Source organism: Marmota monax, unplaced genomic scaffold (assembly GCF_021218885.2).
Source record: "Marmota monax isolate L192 unplaced genomic scaffold, Marmota_monax_Labrador192_F-V1.1 WCK01_AAM20220418_F8-fsc00178, whole genome shotgun sequence".
NCBI lineage: Eukaryota > Metazoa > Chordata > Mammalia > Rodentia > Sciuridae > Marmota > Marmota monax.
The window spans coordinates 1,035,241-1,062,299 of record NW_026694501.1 but is presented as its reverse complement, the minus strand read 5'-3'; the positions used below and the strand labels follow the sequence as shown (position 1 = coordinate 1,062,299).

The 27,059-nt window shown below is 44.9% G+C and overlaps 1 protein-coding gene across 1 annotated transcript; it reads right to left on the bottom strand.

Annotated features, from left to right (window-relative positions):
* Window positions 1–3,242: 3,242 nt before the first annotated feature.
* Mrps5 (mitochondrial ribosomal protein S5) lies at window positions 3,243–27,036 on the bottom strand. The gene is made up of 12 exons (XM_046420108.2): window positions 26,933–27,036; window positions 23,086–23,166; window positions 18,812–18,949; window positions 18,063–18,188; window positions 15,705–15,938; window positions 14,097–14,131; window positions 12,223–12,313; window positions 9,965–10,011; window positions 9,661–9,718; window positions 9,321–9,383; window positions 7,459–7,595; window positions 3,243–4,952 (listed from the first exon to the last, which is right to left on the bottom strand). The coding sequence occupies exons 1-12, from the start codon at window positions 26,988–26,990 to the stop codon at window positions 4,728–4,730; spliced, it is 1,293 nt and encodes a 430-aa protein (XP_046276064.1). The 5' UTR covers window positions 26,991–27,036; the 3' UTR covers window positions 3,243–4,727.
* Window positions 27,037–27,059: the final 23 nt, after the last annotated feature.

Below are 27,059 nucleotides of genomic sequence, written 5' to 3'. Positions count from 1 at the left end.
ACACCTATCATGAATGCTCCAAATATATTCACTGATGGGTCAAATAATGGTACAGCAGCAGTCGTTACCCCTGATCAAACTTTTACATTTTTAGTACCCAAACAATCAGCTCAAAAGGTAGAGCTTAATGCAGTTTTACAAGCTTTTGTGATGTTTAAAGATTCTGTATTTAATTTATTTTCTGATAGTCAGTATGTAGCTAATGCTATAGTATCTCTTGAAGATGCTGGTAGGATTTCCCCTTCTTCTACTGTTTTCTCTTTGCTTTCCACTATACAAAGTCTAATCTGGGACAGAAAAGATCCATTCTTTATAGGACATATCAGGGCACATACAGGATTGCCTGGAGCCCTTAGTTTGGGCAATGATTTAGCAGATAAAACTACACATGACATACATATTTTCTCTACACTAGAAGAAGCTATAAATTTTCATAAAAAGTTCCATGTCAATGCTAATACTTTACAAAAGCGTTTTAAAATAACTAAGGAACAAGCTAGACAAATAATAAAACAATGTCAAAATTGTGTGACCTTTTTACCACAAGTTAATCTTGGAGTCAATCCTAGAGGATTGATACCTAACCATATTTGGCAGATGGACGTCACACACTTGCCAGAATTTGGAAAATTAAAATATTTGCATGTTACAGTTGATACTTCTTCTGGATTTTTGATGGGCTCCCTTCATGCCGGAGAAAAAACTAAAGATGTTATAGCTCATTGCTTACAAAATTTTGCCACTGTGGGTGTTCCAAAACAGTTAAAAACAGATAATGCCCCTGGTTATACTTCTACCTCTTTTAAACAATTTTGCTCAACATTTGGCATTACTCATATAACAGGAATCCCATACAATCCACAGGGACAAGGCATAGTTGAAAGAGCTCATCAAACTCTTAAAATGTACTTATTAAAGCAAAAAGAAGGAATTGGGAAGGGGTATATATTCCCCAAAGATAAACTTAAAATAACCCTTTTTACTCTAAACTTTTTAAATTTGGATTCATCAGGACTTAGTGCTGCGGAAAGGCATATGTGTCCAAAAAATGTACATAAGCCCAAGGTACTTTGGAAGGATATTCTAACAGGACAATGGAAAGGTCCTGACCCAGTAATTGTCTGGAGTCGAGGGTCTGTTTGTGTGTTTCCACAGGGAGAACAGCAGCCGATTTGGATTCCAGAGAGATTAACCAAGGTCCTGACCCAGTGATTGTCTGGAGTCGGGGGTCTGTTTATGTGTTTCCACAGGGAGAACAGCAGCCGATTTGGATTCCAGAAAGATTAACTAAAGCGATTTCTACAGACCAAAAAGAAGATGATTTGGCTCAAATCCATAACAACTGATATCCAAAACTCCAGTTTGGCTATTCTTACATCTGCAACAGAACCAGGATGCTTTTTTCAATATCTATTTTATTATTGCCCTTTGCCATATCATGAAGTTCTATTTTGTTTTTTGAGCTCATACAGACCTAGGTTAATGTTTTGCTGATCAGTTCTATTTTTTGACTATAGAGTTTTTAAACATTGCAATGGAGATTTCACCTGTAAAAAGTTATAAGGCCTTTACTATAATGTTATGTGTTGTATGTATTATATTATGTGTGCACACTTGTGTTTTGTGTTATATGTTTGAATGTACGTATGTCCATATATCATATATGATGAGCGCTCATGATAAAATGGATCCAAATATTTTTTTTTCACGTGATTTATATGGTTTAATTTAAATTGGGTAAACAACTGTTGAGGATTGTTTTAATATGTAAACAAAAAAGAAGGTTAACAGATCTGTTTGTTTACTTTCACCTTTCCTTTTCATTATATTTAATAATTCTCTTAAAGACAATGTAAATTGTTAAGAAAATTGTTTTCTTTTAGTGCCTTCTGTAATGTTACATAATTTTTTCTTTAGCCATTATTGCCAGAATTCCTATCTTCATCCCAGTGCCGGTGAAGACAATGTAAATTGTTAAGAAAATTGTTTTCTTTTAGTGCCTTCTGTAATGTTACATAATTTTTTCTTTAGCCATTATTGCCAGAATTCCTATCTTCATCCCAGTGCTGGTGAAGTCAAAGATAAAACCAATCTACAGCTTCTACAATAGCCATCACTGAACTGCTTGCAGAACTTGCCTGGACACACTGTGAGCTCACCTGTATGCATTGTGAACTATCTGTTGGTGCAGTGACTTGTGGTAGTGTTGGAGTATTTTTGCTGATGATGTCACCGGTGGTACAATTTTTCAAAGGAGCCCTCAATTGGCTTAATGTCATGGCATTTTGCATCCTCCTCTACTAGTGATGGTCTAAAATTTGGGGGCCAACAGAGGTGAGGCAAAGAACCTCACCCCCCCACAGGTGCAAAGGCCTATCCACAAGTATGGCTGTATGCTGGACCGGTAGTCAGTGACGGGTGTGATCCAATTGCAGTGGTACCAACCTAAGACAGGAGGCTGACGCCTAGAGGTCAGTTCATCCGATGACGGGTAAGGACCATATGTTGAATTGGACTGCCTAACAGGCACGGTCCCTAAGCCACATGCTTGTTGTTTAAACAGAGAGGGGGAGATGTTGAGAGCCACAGCCAAAGGGGCCCCAGCAAACTTCCAGCTGCCAGCAAACTTCCAGCTGCTGGCTGATGATTGGCTCACAGCGGCCCCAGCAACATCTAGCTGATTGGCTCCTCGGCCCCAGCAACATCTAGCTGATTAGCTCCTCTGCGGTGATGCTCATTGGACTGTTTCCCTGCCCTTTCAGACCACGGAGCTGCTCATTGGGGGACTTTTTTGGCTCCGCCCACGTGACCCAGCCAATCGGCCTCAAGAGCAGGAGGATTGTGGGAGGTGGAGAGAAGCTTGTGTGGGAGAGAGAGGCTTGGGGAAAGCCGGTGGTGGCAGTTGAGGCTCTGAGGGTTTTTCCTGAGAGACTATTTTGTTTGTCGTGTGTGGTTCTAAAAATAAAGTTAGTTTCTTTTGACAAGTGGCTCCTGATTGTGCCCAGCCAGACTGCGGCAGGAAATCTGCTGCGCTCTGTATCCTCACTTCTTTGTACTCAATCTTTTATTTTATTTCCTGCTCATTTTTTTGCTGGTCAAAGAAACCTGATCAACTCTGGTTACCTTTGACAGCCCTCAGTTACCAGACCCATGTCCTCAACTCAGGGAAGGCACCTGGTTGTGAGGGAGTGACCCCTCCTGCAGCCCCATTTTCTAGTAGTACACAGGATCGCTTCATTCCCCACATCTAAAATATCTTTTTATTAGATACTGGAGGGAGGGTGACCCAACAAGACAGAAACTTTCAATCAATAACTGCCTCCATCCAGTCAAATATTGCAAGAAAAACAAACGCAGCCTTGCCCACACCCCATGAAGCCACAGAAGAACTCAGCAGCGCCAGGCCAGGGTGGCTCTCTCCCGGTCCTGCAGGTGCAGTCAGAGGCCTGGGGGAAACTCCAGCAGGGCCTGCACATCCTCTGCAGCTGGTGGTCATGGTCACGTTCCCAAGGTGACCATTCCACTACCAGGGTGGCAGAGGAGGCTACTGGGAAAGCCACATCAACCCCAGGGTTTTAGAACACAGTAATGAAAATGTGTGAGATACCACTACTGATTATGCCAAAACCCAGAAAGTGCACCTCTACCCAGGGGACAACGGAAACCAACACTGAGGTGACACAGATGTTGGAGCTACATGACAAGGATTCAGAACAGCCATCGTGGAAATGCTTCAGCGCAAATCACAAACAACACCAAACAGCAAAAAACTGGAAAGTCTCGGCAAAGAAATAGAAGATATCAGGAAGAATCAAATGGAAATTTAGAACTGGAACATACAACAGCCAAAATAAAAATACTGGGTGGATGGTCTGAGAGCAGAAGAGAGAGGAAAGAGGAACTAATCCTGGACAGTAATGGGAACCACCCAATCTGAATCAGAGAAAGCGCCGGGCTGGGGGACTGTGACAAGGGCCTACCTGTGTCGGCAGTGGATGGGAGGAGGACGGGGACAGAGAAAGTATTCAAAGAAACAGGAAATGATGATCCACCCCACGGAGGAGGAACATGATGGGTCACACCCCTTACAGGGGCCTGTGTCCACAATACTAAAGTGTTGTTACAACTCAATGATAAAAACACAAAGAACCCAATTTTTCAAATGGGCAAAAAGAGGTGAAGAGACATTTCTCCAGACACCACACAAGTGGTGTCAAGCATGTGACAAGAGGTTCCCGCTGCTGGCACTTGACGTGCAAGTCGGAACAACGAGGCACTTCCTGCCACCAGGGCAGCCTGGGCCCTGCTGGAGGTGGGTGCAGCTGTGGGGGACAGGGCGGGAGGTCACCTCCCAGAGATGGACCAGCACGAGTGGGCGTCGGGCACAGCCACCGCAGCCCTTCACGTCCCTGTGCACATTACCCCTGGGTGGGTCTTTTCCTGTCTCCCTGCTCCATTTACTTTTGTTGGTTTTAGCAAGTATTTAAAGTAGTCTTGAACAAGGTCTGTGTGTAACGTCCCTGTCACACTGCCTAGCACAGATCATGTGATCAATAAATCAAAACTAGAATTATTTATTTGTAAATAAAGAATGTTGAAATTTCCTCAAAAAAAAAAAAAAGAGGTGACATGGCAAGATGTGAGGGGGGAGTCCCCAGGTGCCTAGGGCAGCAGGCACGGTGTTGCAGTGGGGGGGCCAGGTGGCAGGAAGGTCAGTGGCGAGAAGATTAGGTGGCGGCCCTCTTGAGACCTGACCAAATAGAGCGCTTCATTCCCTGTGCAGCCTTCACCTCTTCCCAGTCCAGCCTGATGTCAGGAACCTCCTCTTCTGGCTCAGGATCCTTCCTCAAGGCCCCCCGGGGGGAGGCAACCACAATGGGCAGGGGGCCACATTCCTCCCGGAATTCCACCACATGGAGACCCTTCTTGTCGGCCAGCTGTTGGTGGGTTTCCTGGGCAAGACCAAAGTGAGAACAGCAATTAGGTCTCCGAGGGTCCCTATGGCTATAGGAGTGAGAGGCACCACCACAGGGGTGGGATGGGGGTGGGGGTGGGGGTGGGGGTGCAGTACCCACCAGAGCGCTTTGGAGAAAGAGCAGTGCCAGCTGATTCTGGATGGTTAAACCACAGTGGCTGTCACAGGGGGATGACCTCAGCCCACCTTCCCACCCCAAACTGGGGTACGCCAGGCCTCACCTTCCAAACTCCCTAAGCACGTGCCTGCTGGGCCAAGCACCAAGCCTGAACCTCTCGGAGCCCTGAGATCTAACAACCAACTCACAGGAGGTCCGGGGGGGGGGGGCGGGGGAAAGGACATCAAGGACCCCATGGGTGCTCAACCCTGGAAACACTATGGGACAAACCACCTGACTTCCTCAACACAACAGCAGCAAGTGTGGAAAAGAGAGGGACAGACCAAGAGAGACTTAAAAGACACAGGAGAAACTTCAGAAGTGCTGACATCTTCTCAACTGAATTGAATCAAATCAACGGGATTGAATCACACTGTGTAAAAAAATGTTTTTAAATTGGACAAATGGATAGATTTGAATGAACAGATTCAATACTTGATAATACTGAGTCATGATATTTAGGAATGGTAAGGGTACCATGACATTTTTTTTTTTTCCAGTGCTGGGGATCAAACCTGGGCCTTAAGTGTTCCTAGCAAGCGCTCTACCATAGAAGTAAATGGATCCTTTAGAGATTACACTGAAATATTTATGAATGAAATAAAATGGCACCTGAGATTTGGTTCAAAACAACTCGGTGAGGTGATGCTGAGAAACAAGACTAGCTCTGGTTGGGCAGCAGAGCCCTGGGGTCACTGCAGCAGGTGCCACAAAAGTCTGGAAACAGGCAAATACATCCAGTGGATGGTTTATTCATAGTTCCTGAAAAATCTGATATGTGTAACCTCATGTTTCCAGACTATGGCGCTTGTACTACCCTAATTCTCTAAGTGTTCAAAATTGGAAAAAAGAAGCTGTTTCATCAGGCACGGTGGCACATGCCTGTAAACACAGCCTCTTGGGAGGCTGAGGCAGGAGGGTCCTAAGTTCCAGACCAGCTTTAACAATTATCAAAGGCCCTAAAACTTAGTGAGAACCTGTTTCAAAATTTAAAAAAAGGGGGGGGCTAGGGATGGGCTGGGGTTGTAGCTCAGTGGTAGAGCATTTGCCTTGCAAACATGAGGCCCTAAGTCTGATCCTCAGCACCACATAAATAATAAATAATAAAGATATTGTGTCCATCTACAACTAAAAAATATATATATTTTTAAAAAAAGGGGCTACGGATGTAGCTCAGTGGTTAAGTGCCACTGGGATCAATTCCTGGGACCAAAAAAAAAAAAAAGACAGGCTGTTTCATAAATAAAATAAAATAATTTAAATTGGTATCTTATAATCAAAGGCATCTCACCTAAATTAGTGGTATTTTTGCCTTTTTGAGTGGCACATTAAAAAATGCAACTCGTCCTAACTGATGACATTTTAGAAGAGATGATAAATAGTGACCACAAGAGAAGTTTCAAAATGCCAAGAGAAAACAACGACAGCACATGGAAGAAACATGAAAGGTAAACGCAACCAACAGCTTCATCACACCAAACAATTAAATAATTAACCCTCCCAAGCCTGAATTTAGAAATGCTTTGAAGGATGTTAGCTAAAAACCAACAGCACAAAAGCTGTTCCAAAAAGATCTTTTATTCAAAGCCTTTTTTAAAAAAATCTATATATACATATATAAATAATATATACATATACATACAGATATAAAAATGATACGTATATACACATAAATTATACATACATAGTATATAAATGTATACACATATATTTTTTTTTTTTTTTTTGAAACAGGGTCTTGCTAAGTTGCTGAGGCTGACCTCAAAATTGGGTTCCTTCTGCCCTAGTCTCCCAAATCACTGGGATTACAGGCGTGTGCCACCATGCCCAGCTTAATTTTCACATTTTAAACAGAGGTACGTAAAACGATTATGTGTATCATCTTATTCAAAAACCACCCAGGCGGGCTGGGGTTGTGGCTCAGTGGTAGAACGCTTGCCTAGCATGTGTGAGATACTGGATTTGATTCTCAGCACCACGTACAAATAAATAAAATAAAGGCCCATCAACAACTAAAAATATTTAACAAAAAATAACTTCAAAAACTCCATCTGTTGGTTAATTACCATGAACTCTCCTTTTTAAAAATTTTTTCTTTCCACGTTTTTTACTGGTGCGTTACTGCAGCTCTAGATGACGGGATTTGCTGCTGCATATCCACACATGCACATGACCACTGCAAGCTCTCGGTGGGTCTGACTAAGGGGATACGCCATACACAGCAAAGAATGCCCACATCCTCAGGTGGCCGTGAGAGCCCCTAGGAGACCCTCAGCACCTTGGTCTGCAGCACAGCCAGACCTGCTCAAACCCCAGGGAAGGTTACCTGGCGGGAGAGCCCATGGAAGAGGCCCCGGGTGAGGTTGAGCATGTTGACGGACCCAGAGACCTTGGCATACATGTCCTTGATGCCAATGAGCCGGCAGATGGTAATGATGGCCCTGTGGCAGCGGAGGCCGTATCCTAGGAGACAGGAAATGGACTGAGCACCTGCCAGCATGCTGTCTTTCATGTGGCTCTGGGTTTAGGGAATGACATTTTGGCTTCACCACCCTCAGCTGGTGTGACTTCCAGGACGACATTTATTCAATGGTATGTACAAAAATTAAACAGAACATCTACCTTAAATGTAGTGGGGGGGGGGGGAACCAGGATATTACTTAGATTAAGACTTAAGTGCCTGAAAACTCTTTTGCTCTCTACCCATGCCAGCTCCCGTGTCCATGCTTGGTTACCATCAAGGGAGACGCCTGTCCTCACCTTCCTAGAGCACTCAGCTGCCCTGGCAGCGACACCACTTCCCTCTCCTGGGAACACCTTCTGGCCTAAGTGGCAGCGTCTCCTGAATTGGTGGCTCCTGGAGTGCTTTCTCACCTCCCTGATGGCCTTTAGTGCTGGGGTGGTCTCCTCCCCTCTAGCCATGTGCCCTGCTCTTGGCCACCAGCAATCCCTCCTCCAGAAGAGCTTCAAAAACACAAGCCAGGGCTGGGGCTATAGCTCAGAGGCAGAGCGCTTGCCTGGCATGTGTGAGGCACTGGGTTTGATCCTCAGCAACACAAGGCTCCCGGGCACAGCCTCTCACTTGCCATTGCTCTCTGAATTAAACAAAGACGTCTGCACGATCTTCCCCCACAATATCATTATCTCTCTGTCTCTCTCTCACACACACACACACACACACACACAGTGCCTGACCCCACCTACTGCACTGTCCTCACATGGCCTGTGCACGAGGGCACACTGCACCTGGGGCATCCCCCAGCCTGGAACGTTCTCCCAGGCCTGCCCCCTCTGCTCCTCTTCCTTCAGGATCTCACTCACACTGCCCCTGCTCAGAGGCCACCTCTGGCCACCCTGATGAAGGTGGCCCTCCTCTTCCTCCTGACAGCATTGAGGAAGGCACAAGGCAGTAGCTCAGTTGCTTAGGGCCTCACTAAGTTGCTGAGGCTGGCCTTGAACTTGCAATCCTCCTGTCTCAACCTTCTGAGTGTCACTGGGATTACAGGTGTGTACCACTGCACCCAGCTCCTGACCTGAACTCCTGAGATTTAAAAAACTACAGTCAAATGAAACAGGTTCTTATTACAGAACTGCAAGCAAAATGCAAATCCAAATGTTTAAGAATTCTGCACCAAGAGTGCACTGGGCGTGACTGTCCCCATAGCTAGCACTGCCTGTGGCCTGTCCACAAGACAGAAAAGGCCATTTCTGCTCACCCAGTGCCTCAATGAATAGAGATCATAGAAATTCAACAGCACTCAACAGTGAGGGGCTGGGGGGAACTCCGTGACAGCGCGTGCTTCACAGGTGCGGGGCTCTGGTTTAATCCCCAGCACCAAATAACAAGCCTAACACCACGACACTTGTAGAGGAGCAGCACGTGACTGGCAGGAAGGAACACCGTCCAGCTGGGTGAAGGCTCCAGGAGGAACCATGTGCCCACTCATCCAACCTGACCACCACCACCTGCTCCGCCCGCCTCAGCCACTCTGGGAACAGGCCTGGGCCTGTGCAGCCCGACCTTGGCTTCTTCCCCAGGAGCCTCGCCTTCCTCAGCCTAATTCAGGCCTTCCCATCTGTCACTCTCAGGATGAGTTCAAGGAGAGGCGAACAACGCCAGGGGGGAGGATGGGACTGTTGTGGTTTCTCTGCTTTATGTTCAACAGAGAGTCAGAGCTTTCCAGTTACCTCTGGGCTGTTTCTTCATCTTGATGTGCGTCCTCTTATATCTCAACGAGATGTCATGGAATACTGGGGGATAAAGCAGACACAGGAGGGTCAGGCGTGTGGCTTTAATGTCTGCAAAAGCCACAGAGCACCCGGTGCTGCCCTAAGCAGTCAGCCCACAGGACACACAGACGCTGACCCCACTCATTCTCCTGCCACCCCCCCAGGCCAGGCTGTTTCCCCATTTTGCACATTTGTAAGAATGCAGTCAGAGCAACACAAAGACACCCACAGGGCATGTCACAGACACACCATGACACAGTGGCATTCTGCAAATCTTCAAGAAAAGACCCACACTCACTTGTATGGTCTTCATACCGCTCTATGTAATGCAAATAGTGGATGGCTTTGTTCTTTGCCTGAAGAAAAGAAGGAACATATTCTCCTAAATCTCTCGCTGGGTTTCAAAACTATTTTATAAAGTATTTTATTATAAAAAATTCCCCCTATGCACCTTAAAAGATAAGGTCTTAGCCACAATATCATTATCACACATACACTGACGATTCCTTCGTGATACGTGACTGTGTGCCTGCAGTGCCCCCATGTGAACACAGAGCTTTTCATCTTCTACTAAATGTTAACAAAGAAAAACATGCACGTACTTTCCTGAAAGCGTCCACCCGCTCAGTGGCCTTCCCAATGGCAAAACCTTCAAAAGAAAAAGCAAAACTTATGAAAAGGAAAGCTACTCTGACCCAGCCTGTGCCTCTCCCCAGCTCCCAGTTTGGGCTCTACAACATTTCACGCCCTTCTTTCAACTGCCCACAGAACACCTGCTATGCACAACCAGCCATGAAGAAAGCCAGAGATGTGCTCATATGTTCTGAGGCATTCTACAGACTTTACATTTAGATACATAACATTACCTTTTATAAATCTCTAATAAAATGAAATATACTCAATTTTTAAAACTAAGTATGCTCTATATTTATAAAAGGCAATGTTTTTGGACACTTGTGCAAAGAGATTAAAATGACCAGAAGGGATGGGGGAAAATACATTGTTATAGAGTAAAACTATGATTTCAGAATTTAGATTTTAATTAACCAGAAAAATAAACCCAATAGTTTCCAATTTGTAAATGCTTTACCCTAAGAAATGAGGTTTATCACAAGTTGCAGAAATGCTTCCATTATTTGCTGCCACCATTTATTATTTAATTTGAAAAAAGTACTTTGTTTTAAAATTATACACAGGAAAATAAAATAGGCAAGACATCTAAGGCCTGGGATGAAAGGGGCTTGAATTCTAGTTCCTAGTTTAAACAGAACAAAGTAAACCATGGAAGTCCTAGAGGGACATATGAGTGGACTTACTTATAATCTTCAAATGGAGGCTTTCTAAGCAAAACACAAACCAGAAGTGACCCAGGACTGATAAATTTGCTATGTTAAGGGTTCATACTTCTGTGGATTTTAAAGCTTCGATGTGGAAAAAAAATTCAAAACTAAGTCAAAATATCTGCTAGACAAAAAGGGCTCATGTCCTTAACTTACAAGAAGCTAATCCCAATCAATAAGGACAAGAAAACCACCCAATTAAAAAAATATGCAAAGCACCCGAACTGACAGATGTCCAAAGTGAAAGTGCAACGGCCAATGAACACGCAAAATGGCGTCGGCGCTCTCCTAACTTAGAAAGTACAGATGTAAACTAGGAGAGATGTTTCAGGGACCAAGATGACAATCAGTAAAGTCTGATACTACTCAGGGCAAGGACGGGTGGTACAGAGGGACATAAACTGATGCAACCTTTGAGGAGGAGATCTGGCAATACTTGACATTTAAACCTAGTGCGGCAGCAATTTCAAGATATTTCCCCTATTTCTATACTTCCAAAAGTTCAACAAACTCCATGTACAAAAAGGTCAATGTTGTTGTTGTTTTTAATAAATTATAAAAATTTGGAAACAATAGGGATTGGGTCAAAAATCATGTCTATGCACACACTGGAACACTATGAAACCAATACCAGAAATCTGCTTATGCTAACAGAAGACCTCTGAGGGCAAAACCAAGCAAGAAGAGCAAGGTGCAAATTCATGGCTATAATAAGATCTCTGCTAAGCTTTTTATAAAAAGGTAAAGGGAGGTAACATGGACACAAAATTTCAGAAAAGATATTTTTGAAAATAGACAACAGTAACTGCTATCCATGGTCTCTTACAGCAACGCACTATCATGTATTTTGATTTTGCTTCGAAATTTTCAAAAGGAAGCAACTAACAGTTTTTCAGTTCTATATGAACACATTTCAAAAACAAGATGTTCAGTAGGGAAACTTTAAAAGTCTAAAGAAGAAAATTTAAATGATTGACAAACCTGCTAACCCAAGTGAACACTTATCAGTGTATAGTCTTCTAGTTTTTTTCTTTGCATATAAACGACTTTAAAAAAATCATGATTACATGACAAATTTTTAACAAAAATTACTTATTGTGTAAGTAATTTTTCACAATTCTTTAATGGCTATAGAATATTACTTTGGAGGCCTGGGGTTGTGGCTCAGAGGGAGAGCACTCGCCTGGCATGCGTGAGGCACTGGGTTTGATCCTTAGCACCACATAAAAAATAAAGATATTGTGTCCACCTATAACTAAAAAATAAATATTTAAAAAAAAGAATATTACATTGGATAGCTATCCTGTAACTAGGCCCAACTGGACTTGTTCTAATTTTTCACTATTATGCACAATACAATGGTGTCTTAAGCCCTTTAAAATACCCAGTCCTCAGATGTAGGCCTTAAGAGCTCTTGGTTTACCACCAGGTTTGTGAGCCCAGACCTCTAGACGACTCTATTAGTAGAAAAAGTGAGACCGGCAGCCAGGCCTCTTTGTGTCCAGCGTCACCCCACTCACCTGCAGCTCCCTGCCCATTCCCCACAGCCACCAGGACACGGACCGATCTCTTCCTCCCCTCTTTGGCTGTCATATTAAAAACATTTCTTACCTAAAAGACAAAATGCTTCATCAATAGGACAGCTGAAGAAAACTCTGAGGTAGAGGACGAGGACCTGCTGGCTCAGCCACACAGGCTTGGTGAGGGGCCCAGTACCTCCAGTCAGTAGGCACAGAAGCAAACTTCCCAAACAAACCCTCCCTCTGAAGCATTTCCTCAGGAACAGAACGGAAATAAGACTTTCTCTTCCTATTTCATAGGGTTCTTAGGAGAGATAACCTTTAAAGGAATTTACAACTACACAACTCAATATACCCTATCTTAATAAATGTACACAGGAAAGAAAACACTGTGGATTAAACTTTGAAATAGTTTAACACTGATTATAAGACAAGTTCCAGTATCAAAGGTACTAAAATATCTTAGAAATGATGAAATGCAACGTAAAGAAAAAACTTCGTAGGACTAGATTGCTATGTTAAGGATCAGGCTTAAACAAGAATACAGAATTTGGAAACACCTATTTATTATAAACTTCAGGAAAATCTTCAATTTTTTCAGCCTATTTTAAAGGCCAGGAATTATGAAACTATTAACTAAACTGCTTAAATGACAGTTGTCCCCTTTCCTTCCTAGGAAGGAGTTTAAGGAAAAGGGAGGCTGAGTACACACTTCTGAATGATCTTATAGGAAACAACCTACATATGAAAGACTCTTTCAGTGGGATTAACTTTCAAAAGCTATGAACTGGGGTGTATGTAGGGGCACACGCCTGTAATCCATGTGACTCAGGAGACTGAAGCAGGAAGAAGGCAAGGTCAAGGCCAGCCTGGGCAACTTAGTGAGACCCTTCTCAAAATAAAAAGTGAAAAGGGCTGGGGATGTAGCTTGGTGGCAGAGTGCTTGCCTAGCATGCACAAAGCCCTGGGTTCAATCTCTAGAATTGAGGTGGGGGGAATAACACACAATGGGATACCAACATAAAATACCTGTAAACATATTTTTAATTCCATAATGTAATGTAACTGATATTGAAGAAAAAATATACATATTCAGAGAGGCTTTGTCACAAATTTGATATATCAATTATTCCACATTTTGGGGAGGTACCGGGAATTGAACTCAGGGGCACTTGACCACTGAGCCACATCCCCATCCCTTTTTTGTATTTTATTTAGAGACAGGGTCTCACTGAGTTGCTTAGGGCCTTGCTTTTGCTGAGGCTGTTGAACTCACAATCCTCCTGCCTTAGCCTCCCAAACCACTGGGATTACAGTTGTGCACCACCGCACCCGGCTCTGTTCTACATTATTAAACACTGATTAAATGCACATACCAGCTCAAAGGAACACTGGCCATTAGAGAATGCCCTGGAAGGGTGGTTCAAGTACACCTGACACAGGATCTGTGAGCAGCCCAGAGACCACTGCCCTATCCAAACTGGACACTGGCCATAACCTGAGGCTTTCTGCCCCTGCTCCTCCCAACCTGTTCTCTGATTGTGTCCTAGACACAACTGGTGTACAGCTCCACAAGAGGCCACCAGATAGCACACTCTAGCTCCAGGAAGAAGGAACTTAATATAATCTCCAAATTCTGCTCCTGAATTTGCCCCTCGCAAACCTCAATTTCATAGTCCCCTAGAAACCAAGGCAGCAGTGGGGACCACCACCATCAAGGAACTGAACTTCAAATTGTGTTAATTCCTCCCTGAACTTGAGTCTGTGTCCGAGAGATCACTGTAACCACAGTTTTGCTCAGCTCCTCCTGCCCACCCCACCCCACCCTGGCAACCTCTCCAGAGGACCCCGAGAGTTGAGCTCGGCAGGCCTACCTCGAGTATCCTGGTATCAAAGTCCTCATAGGTCTCTACAAGGAGAGAAGAAAAAGCACACAGATAAGAGCATCCAAGCTGCTCACGTGTGACAGCCTTTCCCAGGTACCTTCAGACTTCCAATCGGAAGAACCTGAGCTCTCTGGTGCCGCTCTCCAGGCTGTGCCCCAGTTCCCATCATCCACGGGGACTGCCTGGCCTGACTTCATGAGCTCAGCCACGGCTCTCTGACTGGGCCTCCCCCTCTCCAGCTCCCTGCTGCCGGCTCCTGAGGCACGGGTTCCTGGAGCCCCGACACCTCCAGAGCCTCCAGATCGCTTTCGCATCTGGTCCACTGGGGTCTTCACAGCCTCTCTCACGATGAGACACCAAAGTCCCTCATTCCTCAACGATCTTGCCAACGTCCTCAACCCCTACACCTTTGTCTCTACCGCCCTCTCCAGGCCAGAACCCAGGCAGCTGTCTGGTCACAAGTGGCCTGTGGGTGCTGTCGGGAGAGATCAGAGCCTGGCCCACGCTCACCACTCTCAACTGTGGGTCTGACTCGCTCGGGAACTCCCTGCTCCTCGGCTTTCAGTTCTCATCCTCTGCTCACCACGGGAGCTATTTCAAACACTCCCCAATTCTCTTGCTTTTACTTATTCCAGAAAATGTCAATTACATAATAAAATAGGAGAGCAGAATAAAAGCTTCTGTACCCAGCAGTTGGCTTTGACAGAGGTCAGCTCAGAGTCAATCTTCTTTCCGGGACACTGCCTGGGTCCCACCCACTGGGTGATAGTGAAGCCACTGCCAAGTGCCACCTTCTCATCAAGAAATATTCTGGTGGCCATGTTCACCAATGCCACTATCTGACTTGATGATCCTGACCGAAGCCACCACATACCAGGTGACCTCCCCACCTTTCCACCCCCATTGCACGGGCTCACCCAAACCTGCACTCTGCCCCTGCTGGCTAACAGCAGCCCGTCTGTCTGAACTCTGGATCTGGTAACTGGGGACTTGGCTCGTGGGCAGGTCCTCTCCCTCCCAGACCTCCACCCTCCTGCATACTCGCCCCATCCTCTCCAGCCCAACCGTTCCTTCACTTTGAGCCTAACTCCTGTTTGCTTCCTCCTCTCCCACTTAACTGGCAAGAGCAAGATTTTCAGGTGAATTTGCCTTCTTTGGGGAGGGGGAGACTTTGTTTTCTAATTCAGCCTAAGTGTCATCAATTTTTGTTTCATGTTTGCTTTTACAAAGGCTTAGTGATAGCTCTCTGGTCTCTCAACTCTGCTGTTAAACAGCCAGCACTCCAAGCCTGAGGCCACGTGTTTGGGAAACACTGCGCCCTACAGATCTATTACGTATACCACCACGTCTAAGGCACCTGCTAAGGCACTAGGACCCAGGACTTTCCATTCTGTTGGAGGAACACTTCCTGGTTACGGGCCTCTAGTGTCCCACAAATGCAACTGGGAAAACAATGTGGAAAGTTAGTCAAAGAGGTCAAATACTTTTTTCAAAAAGGGTAATCTAAACAGACAAGTAAACAATAAAATTATTTTCAGAAACTCTGTAGGATGAAACGTCCTCTACCCAAAGGCAAGCGAACCAGGCCTCCAATACCTCCATTGGGACCAGGGTCCGGGGGGCCGAGACTGAGGCCACCCCACGTGTTCCCGCTCCAGCCTCGCTCCCGCTTCACTTTCATCTTCCGCTTCCGGTCCCACTCTTCCCTCTGCTGGAGCATGTCAGCCGCCACCTGCTCCTGCTCCTCCTTGCTCCTCTGGGCAATAGTCTGCACGGCTCCATTTCTCATGAGAGGGGCATTCAGACCCGGCCACAGGAAGCCGTAGCGCCCTGGAGGGTTAAGATTATAGGTGACTGACAACTTCCAAAAGTTGCTCACTCTTCACGTGTTAATGCCAGGGAACGCGTGTACAGTCACCAGCACAGTGTGGTGGAGTTGAAGCTGATGTGGTCACACGGCAGGTGACCTTGCACTGTCACAATTTTATGCATATCTACCCTACAGGTATGTGACCGCACTTTCACTTTTACCAAGAGAAACACCAGTGAGGCCTGTGAGCGCTAAGATGTCTGCTGAAACACGACCTGGAATGCACGTAAGCCGAGTCGGCAACAGTGGAACGGCTGAACGCTCAGCCAACAGGTGCCATATCCTACACAAAATCAAAAACCATTGCTCTCCAGGTTCTGATGTGGAATGATTTCTAAGACATGTTATTATTATTACTTTTGGTTCTGGAAATTGAACCCAGTGGCATTCTACCACTGAGCCACATCCCCAACCCTTTTTATTTATTTTGAGATAGGGTCTCGCTAAGTTCTTGAACTTGTCATCTTCCTGCCTCAGCTTCCCCAGTCGCTGGGGTTAAGGGGTGTGCCACCATGTCCAGCCCTGAGACCTCTTATTAGGTTAAAAAAAAAAAAAAAGCAGATTATACAATTGCATGTACCATATGGTAAAATTATCTTTTACTTTTCTTTTTTAAGACAGTATCTATTTCTTTTAGGGAATTTATACAAAAGCGCGTGTTAGAGTCTGTAAACAAGTCAAAATAACACCTGGCATTTTGCCAGGGGAATGTTAGAGTTCGTAAACAAGTCTGGATGGTGCCTGGCAAAATGCCAGAGGGAGTGGTTTGAGAAGTAACAAAAGCGAGCCATTAAGTGTGGAGATTCCTGATTGGTTGACTGCTGTATCTAGTTTATGCTAATTAGATAAGCTGTGTGGAATGTATAAATACTGCTCCTGTCCTGCAATAAACGGCTTCCACTCCTGCTGTATCAATCTACACAAATTGTTCGTCACCCCCCCGGTTAGTTTGCTGCAGCCGGACTGCGGCAAGCGCGCACGCGCACACACAAAAACAACTGAAGGAAATACCAATATGAGACCAGTGGCCCCTCAGGGGAGACAATGGGAATGTGGATGGCAGAAGGACATCAGGGGCTTTTAGTTTTCTCTACAATCTGCGTTTTTACTGAGAAGGTATGCATACGATTTTTATAATTTGAAAAAATAAATTATAGCCAGATACAGTGGTGCATGTCAGCAGTCCCAGGTAGGTGGGAGGCTGAGACAGGAGGGAGGTTTTAACCTGCAAGTTCAAGACCAGCCTGGCAAGACCAGATGGCAAGACTTGTCTCGAAAATAATAATCATCATCATCACTATTATTATTAATATTATTAAAAATAAATAACAAATGCTTAAAAACTAAAACAAGCACCCAAGCAGAGGTGAAATCTTAGAAGTGCAGCACAAGGTGCTTCCTTTATTTCTGAAAGGTTGTTAGTATCAAAAGCGACGAGTCTGCACAACAGTAAAAATAAGCCAGTTCAAGTTCACCCATCCTATTTTTGCTTTCAAAAGCACAAGTATAAACAATCACATCAGCACGTGAAGGACCAAGGCCAAGTGTGGCCCACCAGCTGATTTGTAAATAAAGTTTTACTGGAACACAGCTGGGCCTGTCCAACCATGCGCTGTCCAGGGCAGTTTCTGTGTGACAGCAGCCCAGTTAAGTAGCTGCAACAGGCCCTGTGACTACAGGTCTGCTCTTGGTCACTGTCTTCTCTGGGCAGGGGAAGCCTGCCAGCTCTCTGCGAGCTCCACCTGCCTGCACTGGGCTGTATGCAGCACAGGACCTATCACAGCTGTGCCCCACAGGGGTACCTGACACTCTGGGGCAGCTGGTAAGCCCCCTGGTTGGACTCTAAACCATGGATCCTTGTGCACTTAATGAGAATGTTTCCTGTTTGCCAAATATCCATAAAATCTGGGGAAAATACTTTAAAAGCACATTGACTCTTTTTAGAACTAAGTTTGCCGTTGGGCCCCTCAAGCCTCCCTCAGACCCAGCTTGCTTCCCATTTCTCCCCTTCCCAAGATCATCAGTTTCCCACCCCAAGTTCAGGACCCAATCTGAAAACTGTCAAAACAACCAAACACATTTACCTTCACCAATGACCTGACCCCTGTTCAGATCCTTCCTTCTCTTTTTTTTGCTTCTTTTGCCTCTTCCTTTTCTTGCCCCAGCACCAGTCTCTGCTAAAGCACCTTTCCAGAGCTCATCTGCTGTCACTGTAAGGAAACGGGGTTTTAAAAAATTCTGTAGTTGTAAAGCAAAGATCTACACTCTCCTAAGAATAAGAAAGGCCAGCAAAGCCCAGCTTCACCCATGTCACTGAGGTAATGAAAATAAAATAAAATCATACAGTGAACATAAAACATGATTACATTTGGAAAACACAAGAGGAGACAATTCTACTTTTTTTCCACAAAAGATAGCTAACATTAAATCCCAGTAAGTCCCTGACCAGTAGACTTGCTTCCCTGATGTCTGCCAATCACAACTCAGGTCTCAGTAGTGACGTCTCTTAAACTTCTCCAAATGATATGTCCTAGCAAAGGACCAGCTAAAAACAGTGAGGGCCTTCTTGGTGTGACTCTAAATCAGCAAGGTATCTGGGGCACAATTCAATACTTTTAGGCCGTGGGTGCCCCAAATGAGGGGCTCAGAGTAAACTAGCGCTCTCCAAATATAGCTATAGCACATGAGATAATTCTAGTTGCTACACTAACGTGCATTTTTAGTTTAATAATCACTAAAATGTTAATTCATTTATGACAGAAGAAAAATCAAGACAGGAAAGCACCCCTACTTTCCTGTTGCAGGAGGTGGAAGTGTGTGCCAGTCTACATACATTTAGTGAAGAAGCTGTAGGGTCTGTACTGCTGGCCTGACCAGCTGCTGGGAGGAGAGATACAGCACTGTGTCTGCAGCGCATGGCTCAAGCTGGTGAAGTGTCGGCTGTCTCTGGTTCCCCACAGTGACAAAGGGCCTACAGAGAGATGAAACAAAACCAAGTTAGACATCCCTGGCTGTGGAGCTGCCAACACCAAATAACTGTGACTGATAAAAATAAGTCACTAAAAATTCTAATCTTTTAAGAATCATATTTTGAGGACAATTGTTCTTTAAAAAATAAAACCAAACTTTTGAATGAAAGCCACCTAAATGCCCATCCTAGAGAGGTCATGGTTCATTTGCACAGTGGATGTCACAGTCTCAAGAAAGCTCTGTGCAGCCAGGGTTTCTGCCCTGCATTATCCAGCCTGAGCTCCTGGGCTGCTCTGGGCAAATGGCGCCCTCTGCTGTATGCAGCTGGGCAGTGGGCAGATGAGGAAAGACCTTCAAGTGAAACTGTTCAGAAGATCAAGACGCAATGTGTAGAGGGTACCCTGCCCTTTATGTTCAAAACCCAGGGAGGCAGGGAATGCATGTTGTAGACAACTCTAGAAGATCATGCAAGAAACTGAAGAGCGGCCACCTCTGTGGAAGAAAACAGGGGCATTTAAGGCTGAATGTGAAAGACCTGCGCTTTTGTATTTTGGGGGAAATTTTTTTTTTTTAACCACATGCATCAATTACTTGAAAAAAGATTTTAGAACAGCCATGTCTGAGAGGAAGCCATCTGACCAGTCCCAGGAATGGCGGTGTCATGTGAGGAAGAAGGCAGAGGTGACAGGAACAGGTGGCTATGAAGGAGTGGAACAGGGCTAGCAAGATCAGTGAATGCACAGATTCTTGAGCTCTGTGCTTCATTAGAGAAGTGACAGGATTAAAACAGCCCTGGAGGGAAAGTGGCCTTAAGGGTATTGGCTTGATAAATGGAAAGCCAAAAAAAAAAAAAAAAAAGGAAGAAAAAAATGACAACAGCTGTTTTCAACTCTGAGTAAAGCCATGTAGAGGACAGTAACCGCAGATTCATCAGCAGCACCAACCATGACTCACACAGCCAGAGAAAGAGAGCGGGTAAGGACGGGGAGAGTGACATCTAAGGGTGGTAGGAAGCCATCGAAATAGTTCCACTGAATACAGAGACCCAAACACAAAGGGATAATCTTTGATTACTGGACAGCACTTAATACAACCATTTTGTTTCAAATGCAGGCCTATGAGATAGATTTGCCAATGTCACAAGGTACTGGATGACTGGATGAGATTTCAACACTAATTTCAATTCCAGATGATTTGCTCACCTGTGGGAAGGGAGATCACACCTAGCACACAGATGTCCTCTAGAACTGTAGACCACCTGATGAACTACCAAATAAAATGTAGCTAGAAAACACTGGGTCTTCATTTTTTTTTTTTTTTAAGTTGTTGATGGATCTTTATTTATTATATGTGGTGCTGAGGATCAAACCTAGTGCCTCACATGCTAGGCAAGCACTCTGCTACTGAGCTACAACCCCAGCCCTGGGTCTTCATTGTTTAACAAACCAGAACTTTATCACTCCAAATCTCATTCTGCTACACACAGCCTTTCTTGTAAACACCTTCATCTTCAACACATATCTTAATATTAAGAAATTTCATCTTGCCCTGTTCAGCATTATAATCTTTGATATAGTTCAAGAAGTGTAAAAATTATTAACAGATTTTTTTTGAAAGACTGAAATATCACTCATAGCTAACAATGTACCCAGCCTAAAAAAAGCCAAATGTCAAAAATAAAAAGAAATCAACTTTAGAATTTAGAAATAGTCACTTGTTTTTTGTTTGTTTGTTTTAATGGGAGGCAGGGAAGAACTGGGGATTGAACCCAGGGCTTTGTATACATTAGAAATAGTCACTTTTTCTGGGTGCAGTGGCACATGGCTGTAATCCCAGTGACTCAGGAGACTGAGGCAAAGGATTTCAAGTTCGAGGCCAGCCTTAGCAACTTAGCAAGAACCTGTTTCAAAATAAAACATAGGTCTGGGGATATAGCTCAGTTGGTAAAGTGCTTGTCTTGCATGCACAAGGCCCTAGATTCAATCCCCAGCACCACAAAAACAAATAAACAAAGAAAAAATATATAAAAAGGGCTGGTGATGTGGCTTAGTGATAGGGTTCCCCTCAGTTCAATCCTCAGTACCACCAAAACAACAGTCAATTTTCATGCACACTTGTGTAAATGGTTTTGCTTACACTGTGTTATGATTTTTTTAAAATATTTTATTTACATTTTAGTTTTCGGCAGACATAAAATCTTTGTTTGTATGTGGTGCTGAGGATCGAACCCAGGCCGCTCCCATGCCAGGGGAGCATGCTACCGCTTGAGCCACATCCCCAGCCCCGTGTTATGATTTTTTAAAGAAGAAAGTTCAGTAGTTTAGGCTGAGTCGCGTTCTGAAGCTCAGTTACAGATCACAATCCACCTCACTTATCGACTCTGTTCTGATCCTTTGAGTTCTTATTAAGTTTAGGTCATGAGATCCCAGACTCAGGAAGCAACAACCCTGCAGCCTGAAGTGGGATAGGCCAGAACCCCTCAGGTGGGGCGGAGGGCCCCCCAGGGTTCTACCTCAGCACACATCACTTTCCACACTAAGAACTCCTTCCTTCTCACTTGGGTCTCTTCTATGAAAACTGGTTGGTGAGAGATTTTAGAAAAATTATTACTATGTTTCTGACCGATTTGTTGCAGCATTTAGAAAAATATAGTGATAAGGAAAGCAATCAACTTCTTAAAAGTCAGGCAATTATTAATTCCAGGAAAAATTGTAACAGTAGAATACTACCTAGCTCAGCTCTGAATGTGAACATAATTTAATAACAAAAACAATGCCCAGAGATTCAGTCCAAACTGTGCTTCTACCTATACTGGAAGAAAGTAAGGGTAAGGATAGACTGTTACATCTCCAATTAGCATAACAATGTTGTTTAAAGAACGGCAGACACAACATATTTAGAAATATAACCAGAGGAAGGTGAAAGAATTGAAAGTGTCCCTAGATGACGGGAAGGAGCAGGAAAGGACTAGGAATAAAAGCTCTGAGTGTTTCACGACCTTTTGGAAACTCAATTTTTTTTTTTTTACTTCCGGTGTGATGCTGGGGATTCAACTGTAGGCCTTGGGCACCCTAGGCAAGGCTCAACCTCTGAGCCGCACCCCCAGCCTGAAAGTTAATATTTTAAGGAATAGCACAGAAACCTGCAGTGGGGACAGCTATCCCTATCAGGCCCGACACCAGCTCAGGTCAGGGCAGTGCCTGGCACATGTTAAGGGGTAAATAAACTGTTTATAAATCAGTGAGTGAATCAACCAAGCAACAAATCAAACTGGTTGATTCCCAGTGGGTGTGACAGGTCGTAGGAAATCTGCTACTAGGGAGAAAGCCCTGTCAGCTGGACTTCTCCCAGGATCTCCAAGGCATCTCACAGGCGGGTCTCCAAGAGGAAAAGGCAGGAGACCCACAGGGAAGCCCAGCACTCAGGAGTCCCAGAAGCTCAAGGACACAGCCCCAACCCACACAGCCCAGGTGAAAGGGCCAGGCTTCCTTGCACAGCAAGGTTGGCCTGGACTTCCCAGAAGGCAGCTGAAGAGAGGCCCTGCCCTGTGTCAGGGAAGTCTGTGTCCACAGGAGGGGACATCACAGCATCCAGAAAGCTCTGGGACCAGCCCTGCTTCACTGGCTGTGTGATTTCTTTCATTCTTTTTTGGGGGAAGGTACTGGGGATTGAATTCAGAGGTATTTAACCACTGAGCCCCATCCCTAGTCCTTTTTATTTTTTATTTTAAGACAGAGCTGGCCTTGAACTTGCAACCTCCTGCCTCAGCCTCCGAAGTCACTGGGATTACAGGTGTGCACTACTGTGCCTGGCCTGGCTGTATGATCCTGAACAAGTCACTTGGCCTCCCAGAGATTCACCTTATCATCTCTAAAATGTGAATAAGCTCATGAAAGCCAGTGTGAGGGCTGAACAAGGTGACATGTTTCAAGCCTAGTGCACAATACCTACTCAAAAACGGCAACCATTATTTTTTAAAGCCTTGAACTACAACAACTGCAGTCATAAAAAATTTGAAAAATACTCAAGACTGTACAATACCATCATCAAGGACATGCCTCGGCCATTGACATTTTAAAATCTACAGAAATTCTTCTTAAATCTTATGAGAACAGATAGTTCTCAAATGAATCTCACCATTGCTGAGAGTGGTCTTCAGCGCCAAAACAGAAGCTGTTGGAAAGGTGTTCAGGGAAAGCTGCCTGCACCATAAACGACCTGTCAATTAAAAATAAGTAAATAAATATTTTTTGGTTCCAGTGCTGGGGTTGAACCCAGGGTCTGGAGCCTGCAGGCACGTGCTTCATCACTGAGCCACATCCCCTCTTTGTTTTTTGAGACAGGGTCTCTCTAAGTTGCCCACACTGGTTTCCAACTTGCAATTCTCCTGTCTCAGGCTCCCAAGTTGCTGGGATTACAGGTAAAGGCCACTGCACTCAGCAAAAAGTGGAGTTGTTTTGTGGTGTGGGCAATAGAACCCAGAGCCTCACATACGCTGGGCAAGTGCTTTACCACTGAGCTATATCCCCAGGCCTCCAACAAGAATAAATAAATTTTAAAGATACATTCCTACATGAAGAAGGACATTTAAAATAATAACGTGAGCCAGCTACTGTGGCACAAACCCGCAATCCTAGATACCAAGGAGGCTAAGGCAGGGGAAGTGCAAATTCAGGTCTCGAGATATAAAGGGCTGAGGATGTGGCTCTGTGAAGCACAATTGGGTGCAATGCCCAGTACCCCCAAAATAAATAAAACAGTGACATTCACAGAATAATACCATCCACAGAATTAAAGAACTAAGAGAAGTGGACGAGTGATTTCCGGGCTCAGTGACCACTGGCCAAGTAGCTGCCATCATCCTGCACCTTCTCTTCACCCTCCCATCAACCAGGCATCATGCTTGGCAGTCACTTTAAAAATCCCTCTGCCGTGGGCCACACCTCTGCTGTGGTCCTGCTGCCACTTCTTTGTTCAGGTCTTAGCATCACTCAGCCACAGGTTAAAGGTTTCTTAATGGGTCTCCCGCCTCTCCCCTTGTATTTACCACCTTTCTACAGTAAGAAGCTTCATCAATTAACAGCCCTGACATGTCCTTCCCTGGCTCCCTGCTGCCAAGTTACAAATTCTGGGCACAGCCTGCAGGACTGCGACCCGGCCCCAGGCTTCCACATCAGCCTCCCGCTGCCCCTGCCCCACCCTCCCCATAGCCATCCAGACACACAGTTAGTCTTGAACTCGCTCTCATACACTTTTGTATATGAGATCCTGGATCCACCAGATCCTGGAGGCTCAGCAGCTCTTGTGAAACCTCCACCCTCTGAAGCCCCCACAGCACCAGGCTCTGACTGTACCTCCCTGTGCAACCCTTCATACAGTGTGGTTCTCCAGAACAGGCTTGGACAGCATTTATGGGCAACTGATTTTTGGCAGAGGGACCATGACCATTCAATAGGGAAAGAGGAATGTGTTCAATAAATGGTGTTGGAATAACAGGGTGTCAACCCATAGAAGAATGAAGTTGGAGCCCTACCTCACACCCTATGTACAACTTAACTCAAAATGGACTAAAGATCTAAAGGTAAGAGCTAAAACTATAAAACTCCTAGAAGAAAAACAGAGGTAAATTATCATGACCTCGGGTCTACCAATGGTTTCTTAAACATAACTCCAAAAGTTCAAGTGATAAAAAGAAAAAGAAAAAAAAAAGATAAATCAGACTTCACCAAAATTTAAAACCTGTGTTTCGGGGAGGGGGATAAAGCTCAATGGTAGAAGAACCAGCATGCCTGGGTTCAGTCTCTAGCACTACAAAAACAAATAAACAAAAACCTTGTATGTCTCAAAAAACACTATCAAGCCAGGCATGTGGTGCACGCCTATATTCCCAGCAGCTCTAGGGGCTGAGGCAGGAGGACTGTTGAGTTCAAAGCTAGCCTTAGCAAAGCCCTAAGCAACTCAGTGAGACCCTGTCTCTAAAAATATATATAAAAAAGGGCTGGGGATGTGTCTCAGTGATTAGGCACCCCTGGGTTCAATCCCCAGTACAAAAACAAAAACAAAAAAAAAAAAAACCCCACAAACTATCAAGAAAGTTAAAAAACAACATATGGAATAAAATTCTGCAAATCATACATCTGATTAGACACCTATAGAACTCCTTACAATTCAATAATAAAACGAAAACCCAATTTTAAAAGAGCCAAAACACTTGAACAGAAATTTCTCCAAAAAACATGTAAAAATGGCTAATAAGCACATGAAAATACATTCATATCCAGCAGGGAAATGCAAATCAAAATTTCAAATTAATACCATTTCAAACTCACTAGGATGGCTATAATCAAATGACAGATAATAAGAAATGTTGACAAAGAAAAATCAAAACCCTCACTGTACCCTCAGGTACTGTGAAAACATTCTGGCCATCCCTCAAAGTTAAGTGTGGAATTACCATTTTAACCAGCAACTCCATTCCCAGGCACATACTCAAGAGAAAAGAAAATAGACACACATGCAAAAACATGGCATGCTAATGTTTACAGCAACATTAGGCATAATAGCCAAAAGCTGGAAAACAACCCAAGTGTCCCTCAACTGATGAGTAGATAAAGTGTGGTGATGGACACATTACAATTCAGCCCTAAGAAACTCAAAATGATACATGTTACAATGTGGATGAATCTTAATGACCTTGCACCAAATAAGCCAGCCATATATGTGGTTCTATTTATATGAGCTAAGAAGAGTGGAAAATAGATCAGTGGTGGCTACAGCTAAAAAGCTTTCTTCTTGGAGTGATAAAAATGTTCTAATTAGATTATAACGATAATTGCACGGGTTTGTGAAAGTATTTGTGCACTTCAAATAGATGTACTGTATGGTATGTGAGTTATAGTTCAATAAAGCTGAAAAAAACAAAAAAACAAAATAATTATACACAAGAAGACCAAAAAAAAATAGAAAAAAAAAAAAAAAACCACACTTTGGTGTCAGAAATTTTGGGTGCAAAAACCTATGTCCCTTGCTCAATCTGTGTGGCTCCCTCCACCACCTGTATAAAGAGTGTAATAACGGAATCTACTCCATAAAGGGATTGGGAAGACAGTGAGGGAAAACGCATGAACAGAGGAAGACAGTGGCTGGCACACAGTTGAGACTCATGAAGGAAGACAGCTATGAAAGGGGCCTTGAAATAGTAGGAGATGGGGGAAGGAACATAAAAGGGAAGAGACAATCACAAGGACAAAAGAAAATAATATTAAGGTCAGATTTTCTGCCAAGATTGCTGGTCAAATTTTTTGCTGCAAAATGAGTTACAAAAAAAAAAAAAAAAAGGGAACTTTGAGGGTTTTAGGGGGCTTTGAGTTTCAGAATTAGAAATGCTGAACTGTGGACTTAACAACAAAATAGGGCAGAGAAGGCAGGTGGCGGCCACCCAGCGGCCCTGGAACCAACCTTACGCGGCACTGCAACAGGGCGCCTTCCTAGGTGCACACAACCCACCAGGACCCGGGGGGGGGGGGGGGCGGCGGGGGACACGAACGGCGACACTGCGGGCTGACGTCCGAGTCATCCGTCTCTGCACGGAGGCCACCGGCCAGCTGGAATTCAGCTGACCGAGGCCAGTGCTCTCCGACTCCACCTGGAGAACCAACATCACCTTCAGAGCCCCGCGGGCGCCTCTCAGCCTCGAACCCGGTGGGCATCACCATGTGACCCCGGGGGTCGCGCCTGCCCGCCGGGAAAGCGAGGCTCGCCAGTTCCCTCCTCTTCACCGAAACGAACCGTGAAGAACCAAGTACACTTCACGGTCATTTTACAGCCCAGCGCCCCGACGCCCAGAGAGGCAAGGAACGCGCGCAAGGTCACCCAGCGGTCCCGGGCTGGATGGGAGAGCCGTGGGAGGCTGCTCGCTTCCCTACGCGCGGATTCCCGCAAGCCCTGGCGACCCCCGGCTCCCGCGCCCCCTCCCCGCGCTCACCCGTCGACACGCCGCCCAGCGCAGGCAGGCGGCCCGCAGCTCGCACCGCCGCCGCCATGCTGGAGCGCGAGCCGCGCCGCCTCCCTCCGGGGCAGCCGTCCCTTCGCCTGCCGCGAGGCTCCTCGTC